This window comes from Talaromyces stipitatus, genomic scaffold, assembly GCF_000003125.1.
Source record: "Talaromyces stipitatus ATCC 10500 scf_1105507295511 genomic scaffold, whole genome shotgun sequence".
In the NCBI taxonomy this organism is placed as follows: Eukaryota; Fungi; Ascomycota; class Eurotiomycetes; order Eurotiales; family Trichocomaceae; genus Talaromyces; species Talaromyces stipitatus.
The window spans coordinates 2,045,924-2,071,974 of NW_002990119.1; the positions used below are offsets into that span (position 1 = coordinate 2,045,924).

General features: G+C 46.1%; 8 protein-coding genes across 8 annotated transcripts, besides 2 other annotated features; 4 read left to right on the forward strand and 4 right to left on the reverse strand.

Annotated features, from left to right (window-relative positions):
• Positions 1 to 553: 553 nt before the first annotated feature.
• Positions 554 to 3,129, forward strand: TSTA_104690 (glutaminyl-tRNA synthetase). Its single transcript, XM_002486448.1, has 9 exons — positions 554 to 1,005; positions 1,068 to 1,078; positions 1,135 to 1,193; positions 1,252 to 1,259; positions 1,308 to 1,381; positions 1,449 to 1,845; positions 1,896 to 2,008; positions 2,063 to 2,901; positions 2,959 to 3,129. Exons 1-9 carry the CDS (start codon positions 692 to 694, stop codon positions 3,037 to 3,039), a joined length of 1,896 nt encoding a protein of 631 aa, XP_002486493.1. The 5' UTR covers positions 554 to 691; the 3' UTR covers positions 3,040 to 3,129.
• A 1,183-nt stretch (positions 3,130 to 4,312) lies between these two features.
• Positions 4,313 to 6,932, reverse strand: TSTA_104700 (DUF1212 domain membrane protein; the record flags this gene model as incomplete). Its single annotated transcript, XM_002486449.1, has 2 exons — positions 4,313 to 6,625; positions 6,703 to 6,932. 2 exons carry the CDS (start codon positions 6,930 to 6,932, stop codon positions 4,459 to 4,461), a joined length of 2,397 nt encoding a protein of 798 aa, XP_002486494.1. The 3' UTR covers positions 4,313 to 4,458.
• Positions 4,610 to 4,632: a microsatellite.
• A 1,249-nt stretch (positions 6,933 to 8,181) lies between the features above and the next one.
• Positions 8,182 to 8,860, reverse strand: TSTA_104710 (uncharacterized protein; the record flags this gene model as incomplete). The annotated part of the gene is made up of 2 exons (XM_002486450.1): positions 8,182 to 8,406; positions 8,511 to 8,860. 2 exons carry the CDS (start codon positions 8,858 to 8,860, stop codon positions 8,325 to 8,327), a joined length of 432 nt encoding a protein of 143 aa, XP_002486495.1. The 3' UTR covers positions 8,182 to 8,324.
• Positions 8,861 to 10,393: 1,533 nt separating this feature from the next.
• TSTA_104720 (exo-beta-1,3-glucanase, putative) lies at positions 10,394 to 13,147 on the forward strand (the record flags this gene model as incomplete). The annotated part of the gene is made up of 3 exons (XM_002486451.1): positions 10,394 to 10,518; positions 10,575 to 11,460; positions 11,516 to 13,147. The coding sequence occupies 3 exons, from the start codon at positions 10,394 to 10,396 to the stop codon at positions 13,145 to 13,147; spliced, it is 2,643 nt and encodes an 880-aa protein (XP_002486496.1).
• A 233-nt stretch (positions 13,148 to 13,380) lies between these two features.
• On the reverse strand, positions 13,381 to 15,059 carry TSTA_104730 (MFS transporter, putative; the record flags this gene model as incomplete). The annotated part of the gene is made up of 4 exons (XM_002486452.1): positions 13,381 to 13,732; positions 13,795 to 14,439; positions 14,493 to 14,754; positions 14,828 to 15,059. The coding sequence occupies 4 exons, from the start codon at positions 15,057 to 15,059 to the stop codon at positions 13,381 to 13,383; spliced, it is 1,491 nt and encodes a 496-aa protein (XP_002486497.1).
• A 3,513-nt stretch (positions 15,060 to 18,572) lies between these two features.
• Positions 18,573 to 19,786, forward strand: TSTA_104740 (uncharacterized protein; the record flags this gene model as incomplete). Its single annotated transcript, XM_002486453.1, has 4 exons — positions 18,573 to 18,693; positions 18,865 to 18,976; positions 19,085 to 19,258; positions 19,357 to 19,786. 4 exons carry the CDS (start codon positions 18,573 to 18,575, stop codon positions 19,784 to 19,786), a joined length of 837 nt encoding a protein of 278 aa, XP_002486498.1.
• A 535-nt stretch (positions 19,787 to 20,321) lies between these two features.
• Positions 20,322 to 22,781, reverse strand: TSTA_104750 (uncharacterized protein; the record flags this gene model as incomplete). Its single annotated transcript, XM_002486454.1, has 3 exons — positions 22,573 to 22,781; positions 22,103 to 22,211; positions 20,322 to 22,038 (listed from the first exon to the last, which is right to left on the reverse strand). Exons 1-3 carry the CDS (start codon positions 22,631 to 22,633, stop codon positions 20,322 to 20,324), a joined length of 1,887 nt encoding a protein of 628 aa, XP_002486499.1. The 5' UTR covers positions 22,634 to 22,781.
• Positions 22,782 to 23,451: 670 nt separating this feature from the next.
• TSTA_104760 (uncharacterized protein) lies at positions 23,452 to 25,137 on the forward strand (the record flags this gene model as incomplete). The annotated part of the gene is made up of 2 exons (XM_002486455.1): positions 23,452 to 23,581; positions 23,693 to 25,137. The coding sequence occupies 2 exons, from the start codon at positions 23,452 to 23,454 to the stop codon at positions 25,135 to 25,137; spliced, it is 1,575 nt and encodes a 524-aa protein (XP_002486500.1).
• Positions 23,461 to 24,969: a mobile genetic element.
• Positions 25,138 to 26,051: the final 914 nt, after the last annotated feature.

Sequence of the window (26,051 nt, forward strand, 5' to 3'; positions counted from 1 at the left end):
CTAATTTCTAGCTTGCCTTGTCAACTGGTGGAGATGTATCAATAGGTGGTCAGTTTTGGTGCCTGAGGCCACAATTAAGGCTTTGTGTTAACCCTAATCTCGTGGGAGGGATCGATCTTGAAGTTTAATCGGGATGCAGATACTTCCAAGGGCTTTTCACGACTTTCTAAGCTAGAAGAGTACCTGGAAATGCTTTTGACTATCAGAATACTAAATTTCAAGGTTTCAACCAACCGATCTTGGAATGGCCTTGCCGCCTTGGTCCTGGTAGATAGATATACAAACGTCTGGTCGAGTTGGTAGATGTTCCCTATGAGGACTTAAAGGTATCAAGTCTCCCAGTATGCTCGTATTAATTAACATGATGAGTACATTTGATAGGCACCTAGGTATCACAGCATTTGCATCGCTATCTAGGTGCTCAGCCACCCATTATGAAGGTATATTGATAAAGGAGTCCAAAAAAGGACTAGCGTGTGGCTACCTTATCTTATCGTTGACTCACAAAAGATCTGAAAAGTGTACCCCGCTACCAACCGCGACTTTTTTCTTCACCCCTTGAAACATCAGCAGAGACCAACCCACGAGTCATACTGCTTAGTGTCACTTCAACTTGTCATCTGAATATTGAAATACGTGCAATACAGTACTGATTGAACGAATATCCGCCACCGAGCCCGACACGACAAACATGGCGGATGCCATTACCGAAGCTACAGCTAAGCTGCAGCTCGACGAGGAGACCGGCGAGATGGTCTCCAAGAACGAGCTGAAGAAACGTCTTGCGAAGCGCGCAAAAAAAGCAAAGACAGCCGCCAATAAAGCGGCGGCACCGCCTAAGGATACTACCGAGAAGGAGAGCAACGCTGCGAAAAAGCCAAAACCAGAAGAGACTCAGCTTGACCCAGACGCCATGTTTAAGGAAGGATTTTTGGCCAAGGTCTACGATGAGCGTCCTACTGGCAAGGACACTGTAACTCGGTTCCCGCCTGAACCCAATGGATTGTATGTGATATCTTTCTCTTAGATGGTGTTCTGCTGAAGCTTTACCTTACTGATCGACAAAGCTTGCACCTAGGTATTTATTCCTTAATCATACGAAATACTCGCCGGCCATCGCTAAAAAGAAGATAGGGCATGCTAAGGCTATTGCGATCAACTTCGGCTTTGCTCGTTATCATGGTGGAGTAACGGTGAGGAGTCCCTTGGTGTTACACATACAGAAAGTCACACGAGTTAATCAATGTACAGAATCTTAGGTAATAACACCCGAGGAATCAGTGCAAATGCAATAGCTCACTAGTCAGATTCGATGATACGAACCCCGAGGCAGAAGAAGAAATCTACTTCACATCAATCATCGATGTTGTTGAATGGCTCGGTATGGAGATCGCGTCACCCCATAAAGAGCACAAAGAACACGGATTAACTTGACGGGTTTTTGTTAGGATTCAAACCACATGCCATTACATACTCCAGCGACAACTTTCAAAGACTATACGACCTTGCCGAAAAACTCATCCAGCTGGAAAAGGCATATGTTTGCCACTGCAACGAGGCTGAAATCAAACTTCAGCGCGGAGGAGAGAAAGGAACATCGCCACGTTACCGCTGCGTGCACGCCGAGCAGGATGTCGAGACGAACCTGCAGAAATTCCGGGATATGCGAGACGGGAAATACCAGCCACAGGCCGCATTCCTCCGAATGAAGCAGGATATTACTAGTGGTAACCCTCAAAACTGGGACCTTGCTGCTTATCGAGTGCTTTCAAAGCCACATCACCGAACCGGTGATAAGTGGATTATTTATCCCACTTACGATTTTACACACTGCATTGTTGATAGGTAAGTTTTATCTGGACAATCGATGCAAGGTCTGCTAACGCCTAGATTAGCTTCGAGGGTATAACCCACAGTCTCTGCACTACAGAATTCCAGCAAGCGCGAGAAAGTTACGAATGGCTCAATAAGACCTTGTCATTGTACGAGCCGATGCAGCGCGAATACGGTAGGTGTCATTTTGCCTGCGTTGAATTTTAGAATCTTGGATTGACAATGATAGGCCGATTGAACGTCACTGGCACCATCATGAGCAAACGTGGGCTCAAGAAACTGATTGACGGCAAGTATGTGCGAGGCTGGGACGACCCACGACTATACACATTGATTGCGCTGAGGAGGCGCGGTGTACCACCTGGCGCAATCCTCTCATTTATCAACGAACTCGGCGTGACCACAGCAAACTCTCTGATCCAGCTTAAGAGATTCGAACAGAGTGTGCGCCGTTACCTAGAAACCGCCGTCCCTCGACTCATGATGGTCCTGGACCCTCTACCCGTCGTTATCGAGGATGCCGACTCTCTAGCGTCCAGCGAACGAGATCTCAACATTCCCTTCTCGCCCAAGAACCCCGAATTCGGATCTCACCCCCTCCGCCTCACAAACACGGTCTACATCGACCGCTCCGACTACCGCGAGGTCGATAGTAAAGATTACTTCCGTCTCGCACCCGGCAAAACAGTCGGATTCCTCCAAATGCCATACCCAGTCACAGCAACATCCTTCTCCAAGGACGCAGACGGCAAAATTACCGAAGTCCGCGCTGTCTTCAATAAAGATGGGAAGAGACCCAAAACTTATATACAGTGGGTCCCTGAGGGATCGCGTAAAGTGGAAGTTCGCGTACATACAGCGCTTTTCAAGTCTGAGGATCCAGCTAGCGTTGAAGGCGGATTTTTGAATGATATCAGTCCCAACAGTGAGACTGTTTATACTGATGCGCTGATTGAGCCTGGATTTGAGGAGGTGCGTCGCCGAGCGCCGTGGCCGGATACGGAGGGAGAGAAGAAGAAAGCTGGACCTGAGAGTGTGCGCTTCCAGGGGTTGCGTATTGCATATTTTGTTGGTCTCCTTTTCCCATCCCCAATTATGGGTCCTTACTAATGTGTCATTTTCTAGGCCATGGACTCGGATTCTACAGATGACAAGGTCGTCCTTAATCGTATCGTGTCTCTCAAGGAAGATGCTGGAAAGAGTTGAGCAATATAAACTTGTACGTTGTTGATAATTCTCATGTTGGATTTAGCATCTAGTCATAGCAGTATTAGTTGTTTCAATTGGTTTATTTTTCATCCAACGCATAGGAACAAGTATTCATTTATCAAAGTAATTCAACCAACTAGCCTCAATCCCCCGCATTCTCCCCGTTTTTGTCTCCTGAGCCCTGCGGCATTAGCGCTTCGACAACACCCTCCGACAATGAATTCACCAATCAATCTATTCGATCATGTATGTGCCGCTATAGATAAGTTCTCACTAGGTCAATCTCGACCGCGCGAGACCTGTTTCGTTGTTTGTAAGGAAGAGGAGGATGACTAGCATGTAGTTGTAGCACAAGCCACCAATACCCCGGACTTTTCTATCATGTGCCACTAGTCAACTCGACAATAAATAGAATGTAATTTCTTCCCCAGTCGAATCTTCTCTTTTGCAATTCTTCTGTTCTTTCTTTTAACTGCACAACTTCTCACCTGCTGTATGAGTTTGAAAACATCAACCACCCTTCTTCTTGAACCCAATCATGTCCCAACACCCACAAATAATAAAAATCTCATAATGAAATACTGAACCGAAAACACTCTTTTTTCCATACTCTCTCGTTTTTCTAAGTACCCCTCCTCCACATATAGACAACACATTGATCCTCTCCTCAAACGGTGCAAAAAGCCGACCCCGACTTGGTCATCCAACAAGTCGCTCCGCCTGAGAAACAGAGAAGAAATCTGTCCGACGAGAATCATTGGGCAGCGTTCTTGGGTTGTGCCTCATGTCACCAATATCAATCCCTCTTCTTTACCTGTTGGAAAGAAGGAAGAGAAAAAGGGGAGACCAGCAGACAACGACTTATCCTCGGATCATGGATTTGTTGATCATTTCTGGATCTACATAAATCGTTTATCTTGTGTTACGGGCCAGTCCCGTCGTATGAAACACTGTGAGTTCATTCCTAAGATGATAACGTACATGGGAAAGAAGAAAAAAAAACATGCAAATTCTTGTTGCGCATACCGCTTAATATAGGAACGGAGAATCGTGCTGTTTCTCTAGAGTTCCCTTTGTAAGTTCGGATATGCAAAACAGATACTCGGGATAATAACTCCAGGATCACTCGCTAGATCAGAAAATAGCTTCATGAACGGGAGTTAGTAAAGGCCGTATCCCGAACCACCTATATGGGGTTCAGCCCATAACATCTTGTGTCTTTTTCCAGCATAGTTGGTAGTATGTGGGCTTCTCTATCTTAGGGTAAAATGTGTGAGTACTTCCATTCTATTGATATTTTCAAATCCATCACAGGTACGTATCTACTATACTTGCAATATAAACTATGCTTCTGCTCAAATCCTACTATGCTAAAAACTGACATCCCTCGCAGGTAAAGTATGCAAATGCCCACAGCTAAAAACTGAAAAGTCCACTCCGCCTCTTTCCAAAAGGATATACAACCAATGCAGCCATGAACAAGCCAACTGTGATGCCAATAGCGACCTGAATCATACCAAATCCAAGATTGAAGACAGACGTATTCGATGCTGACGACAATCCTCCTCCGCCACCACCACCACCACCACCTCCTCCTGTGCTCGACTCATTCTTCGGTGCGGTGACGTTACTTCTAATCTCATCAGCGGATGCAATGCCAGAAATAAGAGACCCAGATGCGGCAAGACCGGAAGGGACGAGAACGAATATGGCCGGAAGGATCGCAGTGGCAGCATGTCCATGCCATAGTCTGCTATATAGATTTCCCAATACACCGATAACAAAAGCACCTAGCGTGTTGGCAACCTCCGAGTTGCTGCCGATACGCTTCGTGCTAAAATAGTTGACTACATAGCCAATAAATGCTATGACCATCATCACAGGGGCTTGCTTGAATTTGCCATTATTGATAATGACAATCCATATAGTCATTGCAACGACAAAGGGAAACCTTTGTATATAAGGATTGCTAATAGGCCATGGCGGACAGTTTGGGTTAGAATTTGCGTTCCCGTCCATTAAACCGTAGATTGTAACCCCAACAGTAATGCCATATCCGAGGAAGAGTGAGTAGATGATAGCATAGACCATCCGTATAGACCCGGCAATCATTTGATGGGACTGTAACTCCAAACTGCTGCAAAGAACCAAGAAACCGGGCAATATGAGAGCAATGGCTGACTGAGCGATGCCTGAAAAACAAAAAAGATACTGTTGTTTGCCATCAACAATTCCCCATCGTATGCTTCCAAATGCTCGCGCAAGGAACGAAGTCAAGACCGTTGCACACACTTCAAAAACGTTAGAATATAGCGCTGACTTCTGAGCCAGGACCAACTGCATGAAGCCCAACATGCACCCCAATATAAAGGAGATGGGCATGTCAATAGGACGAGCTTGAAAAGCAAATGGACCAACAGTCGCACTGGCCAAACCATACATAAACACCAAGAACCACGTTGGAAATTTGGGCTTGCGATTCATGATTTCCTCCAACTGCTTGGTCGCCTCCTCGACTCCAATCATATCGTGCACGACATTTTTGTACACGCTGTGAGTATCCGCTAAACGACTGAGATCAACTCCCTGAGACACGCGAACTAATTTGAACTCTGTTGTCCGCGTCGTCGAATCATCAAACGCTACAATCATACAACCTGGCAAATACAGAAACTGTGCGTCGACCTCCAGGACTCGGGCCGTCATCTGCATATACTCTTCCAGTCGATGAGTTGGAGCGCCGAATTTCATCAAAGCACGACACAGCCCCATGAGAAACCTGTGCCGAGAGATAATCTCTGCTATGTGAACTGTAACCCGAATCTCATCTTCCAGCTTCGGCTTGCCACCTTGTTTGCGCCGCTTGGCTGCAGCTGACATCATGCGATTAGAGTGGTTGGGCGATCCTGCGGCGGTCAAGTGCGATGCAGCACCGACTAGAGAGCTGGTTGATTTATTTTTGTCCTTGTTGTACCATTTCACTTTTTCTTTTTTTGGAGTTGTGGCTCCTGATGTTGGAGTGGTCCAGCCTGGGGATCGTGATACATCCGAGTCAAATTCTGTACTGGTGCTTCCGGCGCGACTGGCTTGGCCCGGTTCTTGCTGTTGACTCGCTCCATAGAGCTTGAGTAAGTTTCCCAAGACACCTCCTCCGCTCATCCTTGCCATGGCTTCTTCATCTTCTGCACCAGAAGGAGTTGCCGGTCCGGTCTCTGATGGGTGTCTACGTCGAGGACGGGGTCTGGGTTGAGCGTGATTCTGCGTCAGTTCACGAACTAGTCGATGAGCTTCAGATGTTGCATGGGCCTGGTCTCTTTGGCGATCTTCGTCCGTCTTGTGATGGTCATCTGTGATATCCGATACCGGTATATTTCCGTCACCCGCCCAAGTCTTCTCTGGAACCGACGAGGTCAGTCCATCACCTTCATGCGGTTCACGGCCCAGCTTCTGAGCCAACGTCCGCGCCTTTTCCACGTCCCAAAACTTCTTCATCCTAGTCAAAAGACCAAACCCCCTTTTCCGTTTCGCTGGTTCTTTGTCTTCGTCGTCCTCGTCGTTTTCTCGACGTTCTGGTTTACCTGGACTGGTCTGTCTCTGTTGTTTTTCTAGATCGGCACCAACGCGTTGATGCCGTCCAACTTCAGCTACATCTTCAGATACCCGTCGCTCTTCATGCCTCCTTGTTCCGGGTGGTGGATGGAATGGTTGTCGAGCATGGTCCTCGGTTTGAATTCGTTCATTGACCAAGGTACGTGCATCGTCTCCGTTGTCTTGCAGCGATCTAAATCGAACACGGGGTCTGTCGCGGCGACACTCTTCATATTCCTGCCCTTGGAGAGTTTCGTCACTGTGCTGGGACGCCACCGACCGGCGGTCTTGAGGATACTCATGGTGTTCCTCCGCAGCAGACATCATACAAGAGTCTGTCTGGACCTAACCTTCTTATCTCATTGATTGCAGTGTCCGTGAAATATTTTGGTATAACAAGTAGAGAAAGGAGATAAACAACGAGGAAGAAACAAAAGACGTCGCAAAGAGTGAGGAAGGCGAGTAAAGGCGTGGTCAATCCCAGGAAGGAAGCCCCTCCCAAGCACCTGACTTGGTCGACTCACTCGCTGCCTTTCTTTTTTTTTTTTTTGGTGGTGGCGGCAACTGCAGAGTTTATTAGGAAGGTTGAGTCTGGATTTTGGTACATGGTTCTTCTCTCACTCCTTTTATTCCAGGCCAATAACTTCACTGCTGACGGACTGACTGTACGTCTGTCCTTGCCGCGTCAATCTATACGATGTGGAACCGTGGCTGTGCAATATCCTATGCTATGAACAATTCTTAGATCGTGTTTATAAATGTCTTAGAAATTTGTTTCTCTATCATGATCGGCTCGGAGATGATCACCTGCGAGGGTGAACTATTACATTCGTGTTTTCATATCTATCCTCGGCAATTGTCATATCGGAGAAATAAAAAAGCTGACGACGACAAACATACCCCGGCCCGACAGGAATGAAGTATTGATTGACATCACAGACCGACAGAGAGTGAATCGGCTTGCCGCTGCCACCTTACGCCAAAAAAGGCAATCCATTAGGGTTTGCCGTTCCGGGCGGATGGCGACGGCATAACGTTCGTATTGTCCACGGTCTTCTGTCGTTGTTTGGAAAGGAGGTGTATAAAAGTATGAAATATAGATGGATATAGATTGTCTTCCCCTTGCATAGGTTGAAGTGGAGGCCTGACGCGTCCAGCCTGTCGGCGCGGTCCCTGGTGCAACGAGCGATCGACTTGATGATTTGACATTGCTAGTTGCCACTAGCCGTGATTACTCAGAGAGTTGAAATCAAGAAAATGATGAGATAGATAAGCCAGCTTGATCTCGTACGGCCTTTCTCTAATTGACAGTACATAGCCTGCCCAGGTATTTCAAGTCATATGTCGGCCTGGAGATCATCTATTTATGCTGTCGGGCTATTGTACGTCTCCCTAAATGGGGCAAATGTGATATGAAATGAAATATAATCCCGGGCCACTCAAAAAAGGCATTTGGCACCTATAGGGGAAGGAGTGGTCATCTTCCTCACTATCGTCCTACGTTGCAACGCTCATATAGTGAGCGACAGAATCAAGGGCACAATCGATATTCAAACACCTCCTTTGTTGTTAAATCCCTGCTAATATGGTACTTATACCATCATGAAATGTAAACACCTACAGTCTAGCTCTAGTGACTATCGACATCATGAGCACATGCACAAAAGGACAAATCTAAGGGACATCAACGCAGATCAGAAAGTGCAAGCATACTCAGCACTAACCCAACCTGTCAAACGATTCGCAATATCAGATGCATAACAAGGCGTCACACCTCTATCCTACAAATTCCCAGACGCCGCGACAGGACCTGAGTTATATGCACAGGCAGCCTTATAATACCGCTGAGCCATATCATCATCACCTGCAAGTACACATACTTGTCCAATAATGTAACCAAACCATCACCCCCCTTAGTTCCCGACGTCCCATCTTGAACCATCTGCACAATATTTTCCTTTGGATAAGAATTCACCCCGTAGCAAGTTCCGGTACCACCATGATCCTGCATCAGTCCCGGATTACTAACACCCCAGCTTGTGGTCGGGACGCGAAGACAGCCCTTTGATTCTTGCAGTATAATGGCTAGAATAAAGCGACGGTCAACGAGGGTTTCGCTAGCGACTTGTTGAATAGCGTCGTGGAGATTTGTGATTTCTTCGTCAGACGGTTTTGGTTGATTGACTTGGGTGCAGGAGCTCGCGATAAATGGGTTGTTTGATTTCCACATGTTTGTAAATGATACCCTACTTTTACCATTAGTGCAATTCTTGCTTGTTGTCCTTCATGGTCATATCATTGAGATGACGAAGGCTATCCCGCAGCCACTGAACCCTCACCTGCGTATTGAGTATATTTGTCTATACCATGCTCGACGCCATCACTGCTGTTGCCAGTTGCCACAGCCGCGGCAGAAGAGCTAATAGATCGGATTGCTCTTTAGTGGATTTGATAATGTGTCTATGTTCGCTTCGGTGGTCGCCAGAAAGACGAGACGCAGACGTCGATGCAATTAGAAAGCAGGATACAACTGTTGAGAAATGCATTCTATTATGACTTTTGTGACGTTAATGAGCAGCAGTAACCGATAAAATGAATGTGATAATGTAAAAACAGAAGAGTGGTGAGACGTGGCCTTGATTATGGATATACAAATAAAGCCGCTGTTGGGCACGAGCTCAACAACGATCTATGCAGAATGAACGTGGTCACTATGGAAGTTATATGTATCTGCAATTCTGCAAAGGCGATCACTATCAAAACCAAACTATCCTACTTTCTCCCTGGCAACTTTGATAGCGGTGGTAGCCTTGCTGATAGTGGGTTTAACCCCTAAACGAGGATCAGTCCCTGCATAAGCACCTACCACCTGGATCAACTTGAAGTGGCCGGGAATATGTCTCATCTAGTAAAAATTTTCAACTGTTAGTTAGCATCCTCCGGTCTAGAAGACAAGCGTATCTGTCGATTTTCTCATCCGAGCATCTGCGTTTAATCGTAAAACATCGGTGCAATATGGATATCCCTTCGCCCGTGTCAATTTCGATTGAATCCTAAGCCTACATCATTAAGCACCGCTTGTCGCTGAGTATATTTATAGCACTGCTGGACAATGGTCCACGTTATAATACGTACGCTACGTAACGACTTCTGAGTGATGTTGCTGTGAAGTGTATTGTCAGAAAACTACTTTCAGATCTAGCCCTAGCCCTATGATAAGGGGTAAACCCTAACTGACGTGGTATCCAGAAGAAGTAGCCCCAAATCACGACTTCCCATCATTACGTTGGGTTCAGAAACTATTCTGTCCTTATCTTGGACAAGGAAAACTATCAATTGAACTTCATCCAACCTCTCATCTTGGCCGTAACTTGCGTGGTAGCAAAATCCCGCCGCTCCAGTGCTGTCCCTTGGACCTGGCTCTTTGAACCATGCAGGCAAACATATCTTTTGGAAAAATTACTCGATGATCCTTAAAGGAAAGGCCCTTGATAATGCGCGATACTAGTAAATTTAAGCAACCACGCGCCAGTAACCATTGAATCGCTCGCGCCGAGAAATCCAAACATACCGGGGCGAGACTGCTGTGGCATGCGTAGCCCTACCAAAAATGGACGCCTGTTCACCCTTGACGCGACAACAATTGAGTTTGACTAATTCATTTTTTCTCCTCTACTCAATTCGATGTTGTTTTCTTCTCAATTTATCTCGTTGACTAACCAGACACTGGTCGAGTTCTAGTACGGTGTCCTCGTCCTCAACGATGTATATAGAGCTTGTGTGGATGGCATTTGCCTCCACAGCAGCAGCGGGAATTCTCCCATTGCTGCCAGAGCCAACGGAGTTGTTCGCTCCTGATAATGGTCTGCTGGATTTGCCGCCCAAGCCGTACGTTTCTCTCTGATAAAGGAAAGTTCAAGTGCTAATATCAAGTCACGATGCAGTATATCGGCTCTTGGGGCAGCAATGTTGCAGTTTCTCTTTACACAATCGAATACGCCAGGAACAGCTAATACGCAAGCTGCATCTTTACCTGCAACCCTGTCAACTACCGCTAGTAGTAGTACTACTACACCACCAAGTGTTTCTTCGTCGAGTCCATCGTCATCGAACAATCAGGGCTCAATGGCTAGTAGTGCATTCGCTACTAGTGGAAGTACGACTGCTAGCTCTTCAGCTAGTACATCAACTAGTGGCACTGCTTTAGATCAGAATTACTGTGCTGGTCAATCAAATCAGCAACCGACAGGATACTGGCTGCAGGCACAGGATCATACCAGTGATGCACGTGGATATGCACCCTATGCCCAGGGGAATATTCAATACCCTGTTTATCGAGTCGTTACACAGTACGGCGCAAAAAACGATGGCAGCGGAGACCAAACATTAGCTATACAAAACGCCATCAACACTGACGGTGTAGGAGGTACTCGCGAAGGGAAAGGCAGCACAAATATGCCCGCTGAAGTATTTCTCCCAGGGGGTGTGTACACCCTTGGATCTACTCTTACCCTACGTCTAGGAACAATCATCGTGGGAGATCCATTGAATAGGCCAATAATAAAGGCGAGTCCTAACTTCATCGGGAATACTCTTGTAAATGGCCAGGATCCTATTACTGGACATCCCGAAACTGTCTTCATGGTAGCCATGCGAAATGTTATCCTAGACACAACGGCCATCGACCCATCATATCCTTTTACAGCTTTGCAATGGGGGATTGCTCAGGGGTGTTCACTGAGCAATGTTGAGATTAATATGCCACAGGGATCTACTGCGCATATTGGAATACATATGAACGGCGGATCAACCATTGCCGTCACAGACGCTGTAAGTTGTCTCCTTTCTTAGCTTCTACAAGCTTTAGCATACTGAATATTTATAGACAATCAGCGGGGGCGGTATCGGTATCCAAGATTCCAACCAGCAAGTCAACTTCAAGAACATTCACTTCAACGGTTGCCGGACAGGATTTGCAGCTACTGGAGGCTTTACAGTTGTTCTCCAAGCCGCCACCTTTGAAAACTGCGGTCTTGGAATTGACATGACCAAGAATTCTCTTGGATCAATGGTAGTCTTGGATTCTACATCAATCAATACGAATACTCTAGTGAAGTTTCATGATTCTGCAAACGATCCTGGGAAAAGGAACAGTCAGATCGTCATTGAGAATTTGACCAACAATGGACAATATCCCATCGCAGTTACATCGGACGGAAGAACAGTGCTCAACGCCCAAACCCATGTCGATACTTGGATATACGGAAACGATATCCCGGGATCTTTTGTGGCTGGCGAAACTACGTACACCTCTCGACCAAGTGCGCTTTTGGATGGAAATGGGCGTTATGTGATTCGCAAGCAACCAGATTACGCTGATTACCCAGCAGACAGGATTGTGAATGTGAAAAAGGTGCCGGGTTTCATTGTCAGAGGGGATGGCGTAACTGATGACGCGACAAGTCTGAATGCTATTCTACGTGAGAATGCAGCAAATTGTCGAGTAACATATTTTCCGTATGGTGTTTACATCCTACGTGACACACTGTTTATTCCACCCGGTAGCAAGATCGTTGGTGAAGGGTGGGCGGTCCTATCTGGAGCAGGAGGCGCGTTCGCAGATCCTTGGAATCCGCGTGCAGTTGTCAAGGTCGGATATCCAGGAGACGTTGGAGTCACTGAGATCCAAAACATGCGATTCACCGTTGCCGAAGTTCTGCCTGGCGCGAAGCTATTGGAAATCAACATGGCAGGTGCCAATCCAGGAGACGTCGGGTTGTGGAATACCTTGACCACACTTGGTGGAACAGCAGACACCACCATCTCAACCAGTTGCGTCAGTCAAGACACCCGCACCTGCATGGCAGCGTTCATGCACGTCCATCTCTCAGAAACATCATCAGCCTACATCGAAAACCACTGGGGCTGGACAGCAGACCACAACCTCGACGGCGGGCCCTCCGCAATCATCGTCTCCGGCGGCCGTGGCATCTTGATTGAATCCACGAAGGCTACATGGCTCATAGGCACAAGTTTTGAACACAACTGGCTATACCAATACAACATCCACTCCGCCAAAAACGTGTATGCGGGAATGATGCAAACCGAAACACCCTACATGCAGGGTCAAGGAGCAATAGAAACCGTCCCATCTCCCTGGACTATATCAAACCAATACCACGACCCGGACTACTCCTGGTGCGCTGTTGGGGACCAACATTGTCGCTCTGCACTATCTACGAATGTTGACGGAGGATCAAATATCATGCTCTACGGCTCGGCAGCATGGACATTTTTCGAAGGACCCTGGAACGGTCTATACAATACCCCCTGTGCCAGCGGCATATGTCAAAGTAACATGATACGTGTAACCAACAATCCGCGTAATCTGGCGTGGTATTCGATCAGTACAAAGTCGAGCGATGTTATGGTGTCAGATGGGTATTCTGACCCAAGGGAGTTTAATAACCCTGGTGGATGGTCGGGAGTGATTCAGGCTTACCGCCAGTTTACTTAGATCTATTTATTAGCTCTTTCGACTCTTCATTTTCTCTTTGGGGGTTTTTTCACCTAGTACTTAGGTATTGGGGTTCTGGTGATAGTGTCAGTTCCAAGGTTGTCATGGGTGTACATATTAACTACTAGTTACCTATTTTCTTAATAGTATTACAACATATATTCATTAATTAAGAAATTTCGATAGCTAAGGCAGTCTAGGTACTTTCTTCCTTGCCAACAACAAAACGTCAACTAGTAGAACCATCTGAAATCAGGGTTATCAGGACCCTCTCTCAACCTTTCTGTCGGTACATCATGCGCCCTCAGTGTCATCCCTTGCTTGGCATCCCGTCTCTTATTATCTATAATCATCCATGCTCCCAGAACCAGAGTCAAAACAATACCAGTCCCTCCAAACGCAGCGGTTGTGATAAGAGCAGGAATGTATTTGGGTGCATCCTGATTCCGGAAGATATTCGAACTGACCAGACCCATCAAATTGGCCAGGGGAACGGCGATGCTGGTTAAGACTACACGTTTTCCTTCACTTGCGATGTTGTTGTTGTACCAGACGTCCAATAGAACGGATGGTGCGGATGTGCCCCTGAAATATGGATTCCGTTAGTGAGGATTTCAATGGGTGTTAGGATATTGACTTTTGCTTACCAGGTCATCATAAAAGAAGCGAAGTAGGCAACATTAATGTCGTGCTCGACGTCAATGGCAACATAAATAATAAACCCAACGAACGTGAAGAAAAAGCCCAGTGCGATGAACGGGAATCGCCAGCGAGTCCAGTCGCTCAGAAAAGCCAGGATTAAAAGCATGATAGCTCCAGAGACGTTCGGTGCAACAGTATAAAGATTCGTCTTGACAGTACTATATCCTAGTCGCTTGATGATCTGCGGCAGGAAAAGCTGAACGGATTGTAGTGGGACACCCAGGCAAACTTCGATACCGAGAATTATCCATGTGGTGGGATGTTTGAAGATGGTAAATGCTTCACGGATATTCAGCTTCTCATTGACGACTGAAGAGCTATCGAGACGCATCCGTTCGTATGCCACCAGTCTCTCTGATTCGGTGAGGAAACTGGTCTCCGGGCCAGAACGAGGTAAGTACCAGACTGCAAAGATGGAGAAGATGATGGTCCCGGCGCCTTCTATGAGAAAAAGGTAGCGCCATGGGGCCAGCAAACCGGAATCTATGCGGAAAACGCCGAAAGCAAGTAATCCTGAGAAGGCAGAAGCGATACTCTGAGCAGCATAGAAAATAGCAAGACGCCTTGCCAATTCTCCGCGTCGATAAAACCTGTTTGTCCCTTCAGCATTGAACTTGATTTGTAGATTTGAAGACTCCCTCACGTTGTTAGATAATAGATGACAAGTGGAAAGAAAGCGCTTTCCGACATGCCCAAGAACCATCGGATCGCGAGTAGGCCTCCGAAATTATAAACAGCGACGACAAGAAGCGTACATAGCCCGAAGCACAACATCATACACGGCAAAACGCGATTGGGACCATACATCTTCCCCAGAATTCCAAGAAATGGTGCTGTCAAGACATACGGGATGAAGAAGATGCTCAATATCAGGTTGTATTGGTTGCCATGTAGATGGAGAGTCTCTGTACCGGCGATTAACAAAAAGTTCCATCAATCACTCAATACAGGTCTATTTTAGGATGTAGGCACACGTACTTTCCAGACCAGCAGTCTTAGCATTCCCAAGATTCGATTTATCAAGACTGTTGAAGAGGTACATGGTTGCCAATACGGGCAGAATCCGAAGGTCGAATTTCCAGACCACACTCCGTTCGGCACGAGGGTCTATAGGCAGGGAAGCGCCAATCTCTGAACTCTGCACGACAGTATTCGCCTCATCGTCAGGTGACGGCTTCGTTGAGTCCTGTTCAAGAGTTTTGCTCGACATTTTGTTTTCCAATGCCTAGAATATTCCGAGACTAGAAATTAAATTCGGGAGAGATGTCGGGAATAGTGAGACCAGCGCACACTGTAAAGCATATATACCGAACATTGAACCATCCATGGATACTACGAAATTAACCTTATCCCAATCTTATCATCGATACGACTTTTAAACCGTTTAGTCAAGACTGTGTGTAATTCTCCGCGGTGGTCTACTCAAAGATAAGCCCCCAAAATTGGCTACCGGTGAATTTAGACTTAGGGTTTTGTAGATGGCCGGCTACCCACACAACTCATATTTCAACCATACAACCACTTCTCTGACTCTGAGACATATAATCTTAGGTTGAGCTAAGAGATAACCATACTTTAAAGTTAATCAGAAAGCACGAGGGGCCTGAGCAAGCCTCTAGAAAACCAGCCTACAAGCCACATAAAGGGAAATCCAATTAGCTTCAGCATCGTCTTCTTGCCTATCAGAAGCTGATCGCCACTGTATTCTCGGCCTGGGTTATACTTCCTTCTGGGATACATACTAGTTTTGTCTCTTGAGAGGTTGATTCTTTTGATGTATATTGATAAACACATCATACCACCAATCTCAGGTATTGGACATTGTAAAACTTTTTTGCATATTGTAAAAAACAACCACCACCTGTCGAAGCCTAATTTTTGAAATTTCTCCACAACCACCGATTTATCTGGCTCGGACTGTTGTCAAATAATCCAGATTACAAACGAGGCAGAGAGATCCGACTTACAGGTCTAAAAAAGGCACCTTAGGGCATATACCTGCGCACCTAGATTTCAGCCCAAAATTTACCCCTCTTGATGACTCACAAATCACTCCGCCAAAAGTGTCTATAAAAGACCCGACTTTGAAATTTGATGGATAGAGAGAGAAAAAAAAAAATACACATACTATCTTGCTAGTCACTTCTTTTCTTTTCATCCCAGTAAAACCCTCTTCAGGATTGGCCTGGAATAAACCTACCAATCCGACAACTGTGTCTCAGGTTATCCGCCCGTTCTCGAGGTATCGCTTAGTACGTACCAAGAAAGCATGGCGGGCAGCCAGAATGTGCCACAGCTGGGCCTCCAGCTATCAACCATACGCGACCACGCGATCCAACTTGAAGCAGACATACGCGCCTTAAAGGAATACCGAGTGAACCCAGTAGGCAAAAATCGCACACCGAACTAGAACATGATTGTACCATTACTCGAAAGCTTTATCAGCTATCTGCAGAAGACACGGGACCTCCTAACTACAAGTGAATTGACCGCTGCAGTCCACGAGACTGCACGCGTTCAGCAGACCCTCAGCGGAGACGTCACGGAAATAAAGAACATCCTCGCAGCTCCTGTCAGGAAATCGAACATCCACAGCAACGCACAAGTACTGAAGGACCCCTACGTAGTGAAACCTGTCGCACAGACACTCCTATCGATGGGCCACCGAGAAATCCTGGTTGAACTAAATCCAACGGATGTAGAAAAGACAGACTCAACGAGCAACAGCGGAAGAAATCAAGCAGAAGATAAATAGCACTTTGGCGAATCACCAGGATCCCGATTTAAAGAAACCTCAAGTCTTAGCGGTGAAGGGGCATCCTAGCGGAGACCTGACACTCTTCACGTCCGACAGAGGGAGCACAGAACGTATAAGAGCATATAGAGAAGACTGGCAGAAGATACTAGGAAAGAAAGCTGAGGTTAAGGTCCCGTCATATAGAATTATTATACACGGAGTCAGCACACAAATGGAAGCTCATAACAAAGTGGAAATCGAAGAAAAGATTCGATGGAATAATCCATCATTAGAACAAGCAAACGTGCTGTACTCCGGATGTCTGAAACGCAATCTTGGGGAGAAACGAGCCTCTACCATAGTTGTGGAGTTTGACCGAGAAGAAGACGTTGATTACGCGATAGAGAATGGTATTGTGTTTGGTGCACAGATTTTTAACTGCGAGTACTATGACTGGACCTGCAAGGCTAGACAATGCTTTAAATGCCAAAAATACAGACACATAGGGACTCATTGCAAAGCCTGAGAGACATGTGGATATTGTGCTGGACCGCATAGCACCAAAGCGTGTCCGGAGAGAGATAAACCCAGTTCACAACTGGTATGTCTGAACTGCTCTAAGTATCACAGTAGGTGCGGTGCGAGGCCGTTGGTTTGACTGCGGTGTGTTATGAGCTGACCTCATATTGATGTGGTTCGGACGAAGCCCTCACTAGAAAATCTGTATCGTTTTCATTCGCTTCTGCACCCAGTACGCTGGAGCGCAGCCTGGCAACTCGAAGCCATTCCCAGATGTCGAAGGTTCATTCCGATTAGCTGATCTGGCCCTTAACAGGACTTCATGTCTTGGCACTCATGTGGTGTCTACGATTATACGGATATCCGGCGCCGAACCCAGCCCAGCATGAGCGTTCCCCTTTTCTATATGTTGGTTTACCTTCGTTAGATCGCAAGATCTAAGAAGGACAGCTAATCCAACAAGCTGACTGAGCCAGTAATACTGAATTCCTAATATTGCGACTAATCCTAAGAACTAGGGGGATGCGGGTGGTGAGATGTAGTTATCCTCCGTACGCTATAGCGCACGGAAAAACTATATCCCATTCCCGCGCCGAGATAGGTAAGATTGCTATACCGACACTATATAAACTCGTATGTACGACAAAATCTTATTGTCCTTTTCTCTTTCCTTCCTCATGTTGTGTTTTCTATTCGATCATGTCCATATAGTGAACATTAGGCGGGACTAGCCCGTAACACGGTGTTTGTCAAGGAACGAAGCTATGGGGTTAAAGATTTTTTTTGGCCGTCTGCAGCTCTTGTAGTGGCTGCAGACGTAGATTGAAGTAAGGCTGTCTGTAAAGGGCCATCTGGGCCAGAGCCTTTCCGCGTCAAGGGCCGCACTACTAAGAGCTGGGAAGTGGAGGATAGTGAGGAAATTGAACCTCTAATTTTGTAATAGACAATTGAAAATGTAGACCTGTGCCTTTTTGGTGAAAATGTCTGTGACTGATCCTTGTATGGACCCTAACTTGGCTATGTGATATTCTTTCAGTCACATGGTTTCCCTTGATGAAGTATACACACTAAATATTAATTAGCGGAGCATCCAGTCTCGGCAAGACTTTTACCGTAGAAGTGCTGGACGAACTGCTCAAGTTACCGCTCTATTCGGTATGTTGGGCGTCATTGTAATTATTACTCTCTTTTCTGACAAAACAGATATCTGTGAGCGGACTGGTAGCCGACAATGATGATCCGTTGATAACTTGACTGGACCCTCCAACGGATCTTTACAATTGCGAAACATTATCGCGCTGTTCTTCTCCTCGATGAAGCTGATGTAACGAAGGCAGGCAAGTGCATCATCGACAAGAGTCAAATCGAGAACCTTGCAGCGAAGAGGCTCAATGGGCGAGAGGTAAGCATCCTAATGACTACCAGTAGAGCTTGCACTGATTTCAGCTCTAGATCCGAAATATCGTCATGATTGCTCTCGACTTAGCATCTATTGAGAAGACTCCTGTTTTGTATCGACACCTAGAGCTGGCATTAAAGTCGAATAACAAATTCGTGAAAGATGTGAATAGTTCGGGCTCTATGGAGAGTATGTATAATTAGGCATCCAATATTTCGTTCCAATGCTGTTTACTGTAGTCGAGGTTGTTAATTCTATTTCAGTCTATTTTTGCAGCTCTTTGCCATAACCATGATTGAACTGGTGCACTTTCTGAAACTCTACATATAGTGAAATTCAGATATGGTTCTTTGTAGGTAGTTTGTTCGCTCAGGCTTGTCGAAAACCGTACCATGCAATACTCTATTGGTGCCTGCGGCCTATTATCTAAAGAAGTCGATCATTCTAGTATGGGGCTTAGAGATGGAGAAGGGTAAGTGGATAGCTAGAATTGAGCTATTGTGGTATCTAGAAATGTCTTATTGGATTAGAACGGTAGCTTTCTCCTTCCAAGTTCCTGTGCTGGACTCATTGTGATTAGAAGAAGCGAGAAAGGTTGGTACAACAAGGAAGTACTTCAGACCTACGACAGTGAGCGTCGAGCAGCACCACGACACTTGTTACAGACTGACAAGGTACTCCCCACCGTCATATGCGGCCAGATACCTAAGGAATACAAAACAGCTTCTACGCACTGCAGGAAGCTCTTCAGCGAGTTCGTCAAAGAACCGCTCAGTCCAATCTTGATCTGGGGACTCATTACTGAGAGAACATCATCAACAAACGCCCTTCTATTGAAATAATTTCTCCGAGGTCGAGGGCACCAGATGTACTCGTCTACCAACCAGGTTCCCATATCCCCAATCGGCTGTCCCAATTGAGGTACGATATGGATTCATGGCCAATCCTTCTCTTTACGGGCCAACACAAGGTTACAGAAGCAAAACTCCCTGCGATAACTAATAAATTGGACAATATGGCAAAGAACTTCCCGTCTTATATGATTGGATCCATTACTATTGTCGCCGGCAGCATGGAGGATAATCAACGCTGCAATCTTGCGACTGTTGGATATACGTATTATGATCCGGGTGGGTGGGCGCATTTGACTTATAGGATTTCGCCAAAGACTGGAGCCCTGGTGGTGCTTCGACCTGATTTCTTGATTGGATACGCGACTACTCCAGACGATGCTGGTAGTGTGCGTGCGTTTCTGGCCAATCCCATTCTGGCTCCAAACTGATTGTTGGCTTTTTTGGTTATCAAAAATGGTTAAGAGATCGTGGTACGATTACTTTACACTAGATTGATTCTTACACGAACGAAAACTGTACCTTGGTAAAGTCATACTCATGATAGCCTCTTACGAATTTCAAGGCCATTCAAGATCTATATATAACATTGTGCTTCATCTAGTCAGCTGGACCACTGTGAATACAAAATACATCCAGTAATTTCAATATGCTTACTGCAAAGTCTATCTACCGAAAGGAATTGGCAGCCCTAAAAGAGGAATCTGGAATTGCTTACAATCACATTCACATTGGTCTTTTCCAGCCTCGCCTCCTGATCGAGATCAATAATCAACGCTTCATGACACAAAATTAATATACAGGTAGTAAAATAGAATGCAGCATCAACAAAATAGCGATGTCAATGATCGACGAAGAATGAAAGTATGTGCATGTTAGCCTAACAATTGATGATTCCACGTCCTTCTCAAGAACGAATCCGAAAGTAATACAGGCAAATAGAAAGAAATGAAGAATTCGAAATGACTATAGCCTTAGCCCACTCCAATCATCGTTCCCGGGATAAGCCAGGTATCTTTTTGAAGGTTGCAGAGGTCCACCTCCTTCAATACCGAGGGCTAATTGTCTGAATTTGTCATCTGGACCTGATATATCCCTTACGACACCAGGAAAAGTGTCCAGAACTTCGATCTTCCGTTTGCTCTTCCCGATGAGTAACGGCAGATCTTGCTGACTAAAGGCGGCGCCCATGCGTAACATGGTAAAGGCATCGAGAGTATTAGTCCAGCTCCTACTAAATGCAGCATACAGTGCCAGACATAGCAACGGGACCATGTATAGTCCGAACAGCACTGAGCAAGCTATCATGGCCGCGATGGGGATCGAGGGTAGGGTTATCTGCGGTAGGTCACTGCTGGCGTAGGCAACCGATATATCTCCCCCGAACTGTGCTGGGTTATCGAACATGGCCTTAACGGCAAGGAAACTAGCCCGTGTGAAAGCTTCTGAAGCACCTTCCTTATTCGAACCAAAACCCGACATCCAACCATCGATGGGGATCGCACCGGGAACGTTGGTTGTGAATCCAAGAGGGGTAAGTGGTAAAATATCATCGGCCGCAAAAATGTCATGATAACGCTTCGAATCAGACTCGCTGCTATATAAACTCTCGCTAGAAGGCGCAGTTTGTTGCGTATCAGCAAACGAACCCGGTCCGAAGAGGGCAAGGGCTATCATAGCTAAGGGTCCAGGAAGAGCTGAATTGGCAGCGAACTGTCGGCGAACTTTCAACCCTTTACAGTCAGTGAGACTTGAACAGCGAGATGAGTTTGTATCCAGGGGACCAGCAATCAGACCGTTTTGGACACTTGGCAGCTCAAATAACCCCGCAGTTGTGTTCATGATGACTTTGAATGGCTTTATACGATGTGGATCAGATGGATCGGTAAAGTGGGCGGTGGTGTTGACATAAAGCACCTCACTGAAGTCCTGACGGCTTTTGATGCTTTGCCATGGAGATAGCTGAGGTAAGCACACTTCTAGTGTTAAATTGTTTATGCTGTTGGGGTACGTATAGGAAGCATAGAACGAGGATGGATCGCTGCAGTTGGACGGGAATTCTTCTGCGGCTATTTCCAGAACCTCAGCTGAGGAGTTTATTCTTGGGATATATTGATCAGAGCGTAGACCAGTGCTGAAGTTGTGTGAGAGCGGCGCATACCAGCTGCTATTTGATCCGTAACCGCTCAATTGGCTCGTGTTCCCCCAAAGATTGTCTTGATATCCATTAACCCCTTCTGATTGCGCCAGATGGCGCACTGCGAAAATGGAACTCCGCTCCGTGGAATCATACGTGACCATCAATCGTGGTATTGATGGCACTCCAATATAGTTATTGTCGAGGTCAATTCTACCCCATCTGTCTGCTGATTGCACAGAGACTGATCGGGTGGAAAGGAACAAAGACTGAATCGGATGGGTGATGGCACCAAATATATGTATAAAGATGGCCAGATAGAGCATGCTACTACCATAGCGCTTAAAGGAAGAAGGGTAGAACAACAACCGGAAATACATCACAGGATTCATCCACGCGCGATCCGCTAGTGTTACCACTTGGCGCAATCGCAGACTATAAGCATCGCGCTGATTCTGTACAAAAATAGACGCAGCCCAAGCGCAGACATATGAGATGGTTGGAATAGTTGCAACACTTGCGACGACTTGAAGGACGCGTGCGGCTCTGTAGGAGCGGGTTTTGGTTTCGTGTACATTGGTAATATAGTCCCCTGTTTGGGACAGAATACACAGGGTCACCCATGAATAAATCGCGATGGCCGCATACAGTGCGACTGGAATCAGGATGAAGAAGCTCCGGTGCAATGTAGTAGAACGTATGGGCGCGGTATTGTGTTGCTGGTAGGGTGGAAGTACCTCCTCGGTCTCTCGTTCATTCAGTGGCACTTCGTGTTGGTCTGGATGAAAGGGGTCATGTGGCTCATGCGCAGATGACTCTCTGGACAGCTGTCGTAAAGGAACATCGTCTCTTCCCTCCATTTTGTCATATCAGCGTTCCACTTGGGCTCCCGGTTTTGAAGAAGAGCCGAAGAGGGCATTAGCTATTTATGCATTTTGGTTCACTGAGAGGAACACAATTCAGCTGTCAAGGCCGAATTGGCTTTATACTATTGCGGCATTAAAGGTCCAGCCACAAATGCCTTTTGAAATGAGACTATGGGCACCACCAACTCAAATCCACAAATGTGTATGCACGCACTAGTACTAGTCTCCGAGATGTTGGCTGTGGCAGCGCTGAGCGAGAGCAAGCGACCGGTCATGCTGCTTATTGTACGCCAATAGACCCCTCGAGTCTTTGTTTAATGGAAATGTGCCATATTAGGGTGATTGGTCTCCCCGCCGTTACCACTCCCTGTTTGGTAGAGAAATCACAAATCGCGTGAGTTTGAAAAATTATGCTTCTGCCATGGAAAAGGTTCGGACACGGACTCATTTGTTTTTGAGGCTCTTGGGGAAACTGACTCGAGTGTGTCCACCTGTGCTTCTGACACGAGCTCCACAGGCTAACTAAATGAGTCTGCCCAGAGTCTTGGTTTGGCATCAGTCACCATCGCTAATACCTCGCGCGCGCACGTAACGACCTTGGCGTGTTGGTTACTCTTCTTATCCCCGGCTCTATCGCATTTACTTCAAGGCCAACCGGCCAAATTGGTATCTTGGCCAGACCAAAATCTTGAATCCTGAGGAATCTCACACAAATCCAAAATAATGTTGGCCAGCTTACCCCGAATTCCAACGGTCCACGACAAATGCAGCAGGTGGCAAAGAATAAATGCACGTTCTGGCCGAGACATTTATGCACTGATGAGGGCCTAGAAAATGCCCTATGTGCTCTAGCTAAGTGGTGAGGTCGAGGGTTGATATCAACACCTAGAACGGGCTAGTCCCAATATGGCACAGAGGCAGGCCAGATGGCAGAGTGATATGCAAAACACACTAACCAAATTACTTGTCGCGTCGCCTCTCCCCACCCTAGACCGGGTGGTGGTCGGCCCGGACTCAAGGGCCACCCGGACTCAAGGGCCAAAAATTTCAAAATCTCAACTTGGCATTTACAAACATCAAAACCAGAGCCAAAATGACCCCTAAATTATATAAAGAAGAGGAGGAATTGATTGCAAAGACCCTCAGTGCGTGTCAACACGAAAAAAAGCCGAATTTTAGCAAATTATCGCGTGAATATGGGGTGTCTCGCAAAAAACTGTCCCGTCGGTGGCATGGCTTACCCTCTCGCTCAACACGCCCACCTACGAGGCGCCTACTATCTCTAGATCAAGAAAAGGCACTTATTCTATGGATTGAGTATCTAGATAATATAGGTGCGCCTCCTACGAATCAGCAAATTGAAGAAAGTGCGAATTATTTGCTCGGCAAAGATTTCAGTGGTCCAGGAGAGGCCCCTCGTGCTGGAAAAAATTGGGTACACGATTTTATCAAGCGCCTGCCAAAACAATATGTACGAATCGTTCAAAAACCTCAAGAAAAGGAACGTACCGTTGCAGAGCATTATGGTGAGGTTGAGCGCTGGTTTATTGACCTCGAGCTCGCTATACAACAATACAAAATTCGCCCTCAAAATCTGTGGAACTTTGACGAGACCGGATTCATTGTTGGACAAGGAAAAGATGAAGCGGTGGTAACAGCATATCCAAAAACATCAAAAAGGGTATCTAGCCTGTCCTCTCGAGAATCAATTACTGTCATTGAGGGTATAAATGCCGAAGGAAAGATTATACCACCTTTATTGATTCCAAAAGGCAAGATCCATTTGGAGGAATGGTACCGGCATATAAAAAATGACGACTGGCTAGTTGCACCTGCTTTGAATGGATTTATCACAGATGAGATCGCATTCGAATGGCTTCAACACTTTAACCACTTCTCTAGGCCCGGGGCCTTCCCGGATTGGCAGTTACTTCTTATGGATAATCATACAACTCATCTTACTATACAGTTCGTGCAATATTGTGAAATTTGGCACATTCGCCCATTCCGATTTCCGCCTCATTCTACGCATTTTTTACAACCGCTCGATGGAGTGCCATTTCAGCAATATAAACATGTTCATGGACGGGTTGTGAACAAGATTGCACGCTTGGGTGGCTTTGATTTTGATAAAAACGACTTTTTTGAAGAATTACGCGATATCCGGATAAAGACATTTACCACACGAACGATTCGGCACGGCTGGAGAGAGCGAGGAATTTGGCCTCTTAATCCTCGGCTTATACTTGATATGATGCTTCAGCCAGAGGAAGCATTTGAAGCACTTGTTGCTGAAGGGGATGCACTAAAAATATATAGCGAGGCGGATGACACTATTCCCAGCTCACCAACTACAAAATCAATATCTCCACCATCAACGGCCGTAAAACTACGTCGCTATGTCAATAAGATTGAGAAATCGATTGACGGTATAAAGGATATTCTTGACAAAGTAAGCCCGGGCCTTTCACGCCGTATAAAAGTGGTTAATCAAGGCAGTCTCACCTTGGCCGAATTAGGCGATCTACACCGTGAGAGCTTTGCCAAGGTTCGTGATATAGCAACGCGCAAGAATCAAAAAACTACAAAGCGCCAAGTCAAAGCGAGTGGTGCACTCTATGTAAAAGATGCGAATCGCCTCATAAAACGCCGTCATGATGGGGATTTGTTGAAAATCTATAAGAGCCATGTCGTTGGCGTGCCGCAGCCGATGGAAGAAGTGGCTTCAACAGAGCCTCAAAACAGCGGGTTTTTCTTTGATACTCAGGGAGATAGGTGAACAATGCTTGTATTTAACACCTGTCTAGTTTTTATATGCAATTTATATGGCGTTGGTGGACTGTAAAACATTTTACATGAGACTTCATATTTTTTGGCCCTTGAGTCCGGGTGGCCCTTGAGTCCGGGCCGACCACCACCCGGTCTAGGGTGGGGGGAGGCGACGCGACAAGTAGATGATTTTCCTAATTAGGAACTTATTAAATAGATTGTTGGAAAACACCTACCAAATCTATGTATATAGCGTACAGCGTGGCAATGAACTGCAGGTTCGCTTACCGATTACGTTAGATTACTGGGATTACTTAAATCATGACAGCAAAGCTCTTCATACACAAATTTGGGGCTGGATACTCTGTATAGAACCGCACTATTAACAATTGCAAGAACTAGCGGTTAGGGTTAGTGATACAGAGTAACAGTCAGCGTTCGATCTTCTAAAGATGGCCGCAATCTCAACTGACTTTATCATGGGAATCTCTCCATTCGTCGCGTATCTCGCTTGCCCTGACTAGGAGACCGGACCTGTTTGGAGCTATCTTGACAGCAGTAGTACTCATACACAAGACCTGGATCCTCTATAGTCCTTTTATGCTAAAATCGGTAACCTCTAGTTTTGTGGATAAAGTTCATTAAGTCCCTTAAAGCATGATTCAAAGGTTCACGATCCAGTGGAATTCCCCTCGGTAGTTCTCTCCAGCTTAGAGCCAAAATTAACAGGTAATTGATCAAGGTCGAAAATCCGCTTTAGGTCAAGAGGTTGGCTTTGATTCTACTTTCACCAATTAACACAGTCCATGGGATATATTGATGATAACTAACCAGCTGATTCCAGTCGCGAATCTCACTTATGAACCTATCCCAATAGTCGCCGCTGGAAGTTACGAGTGGAAACATAGCTGTAAATGGCCTCAG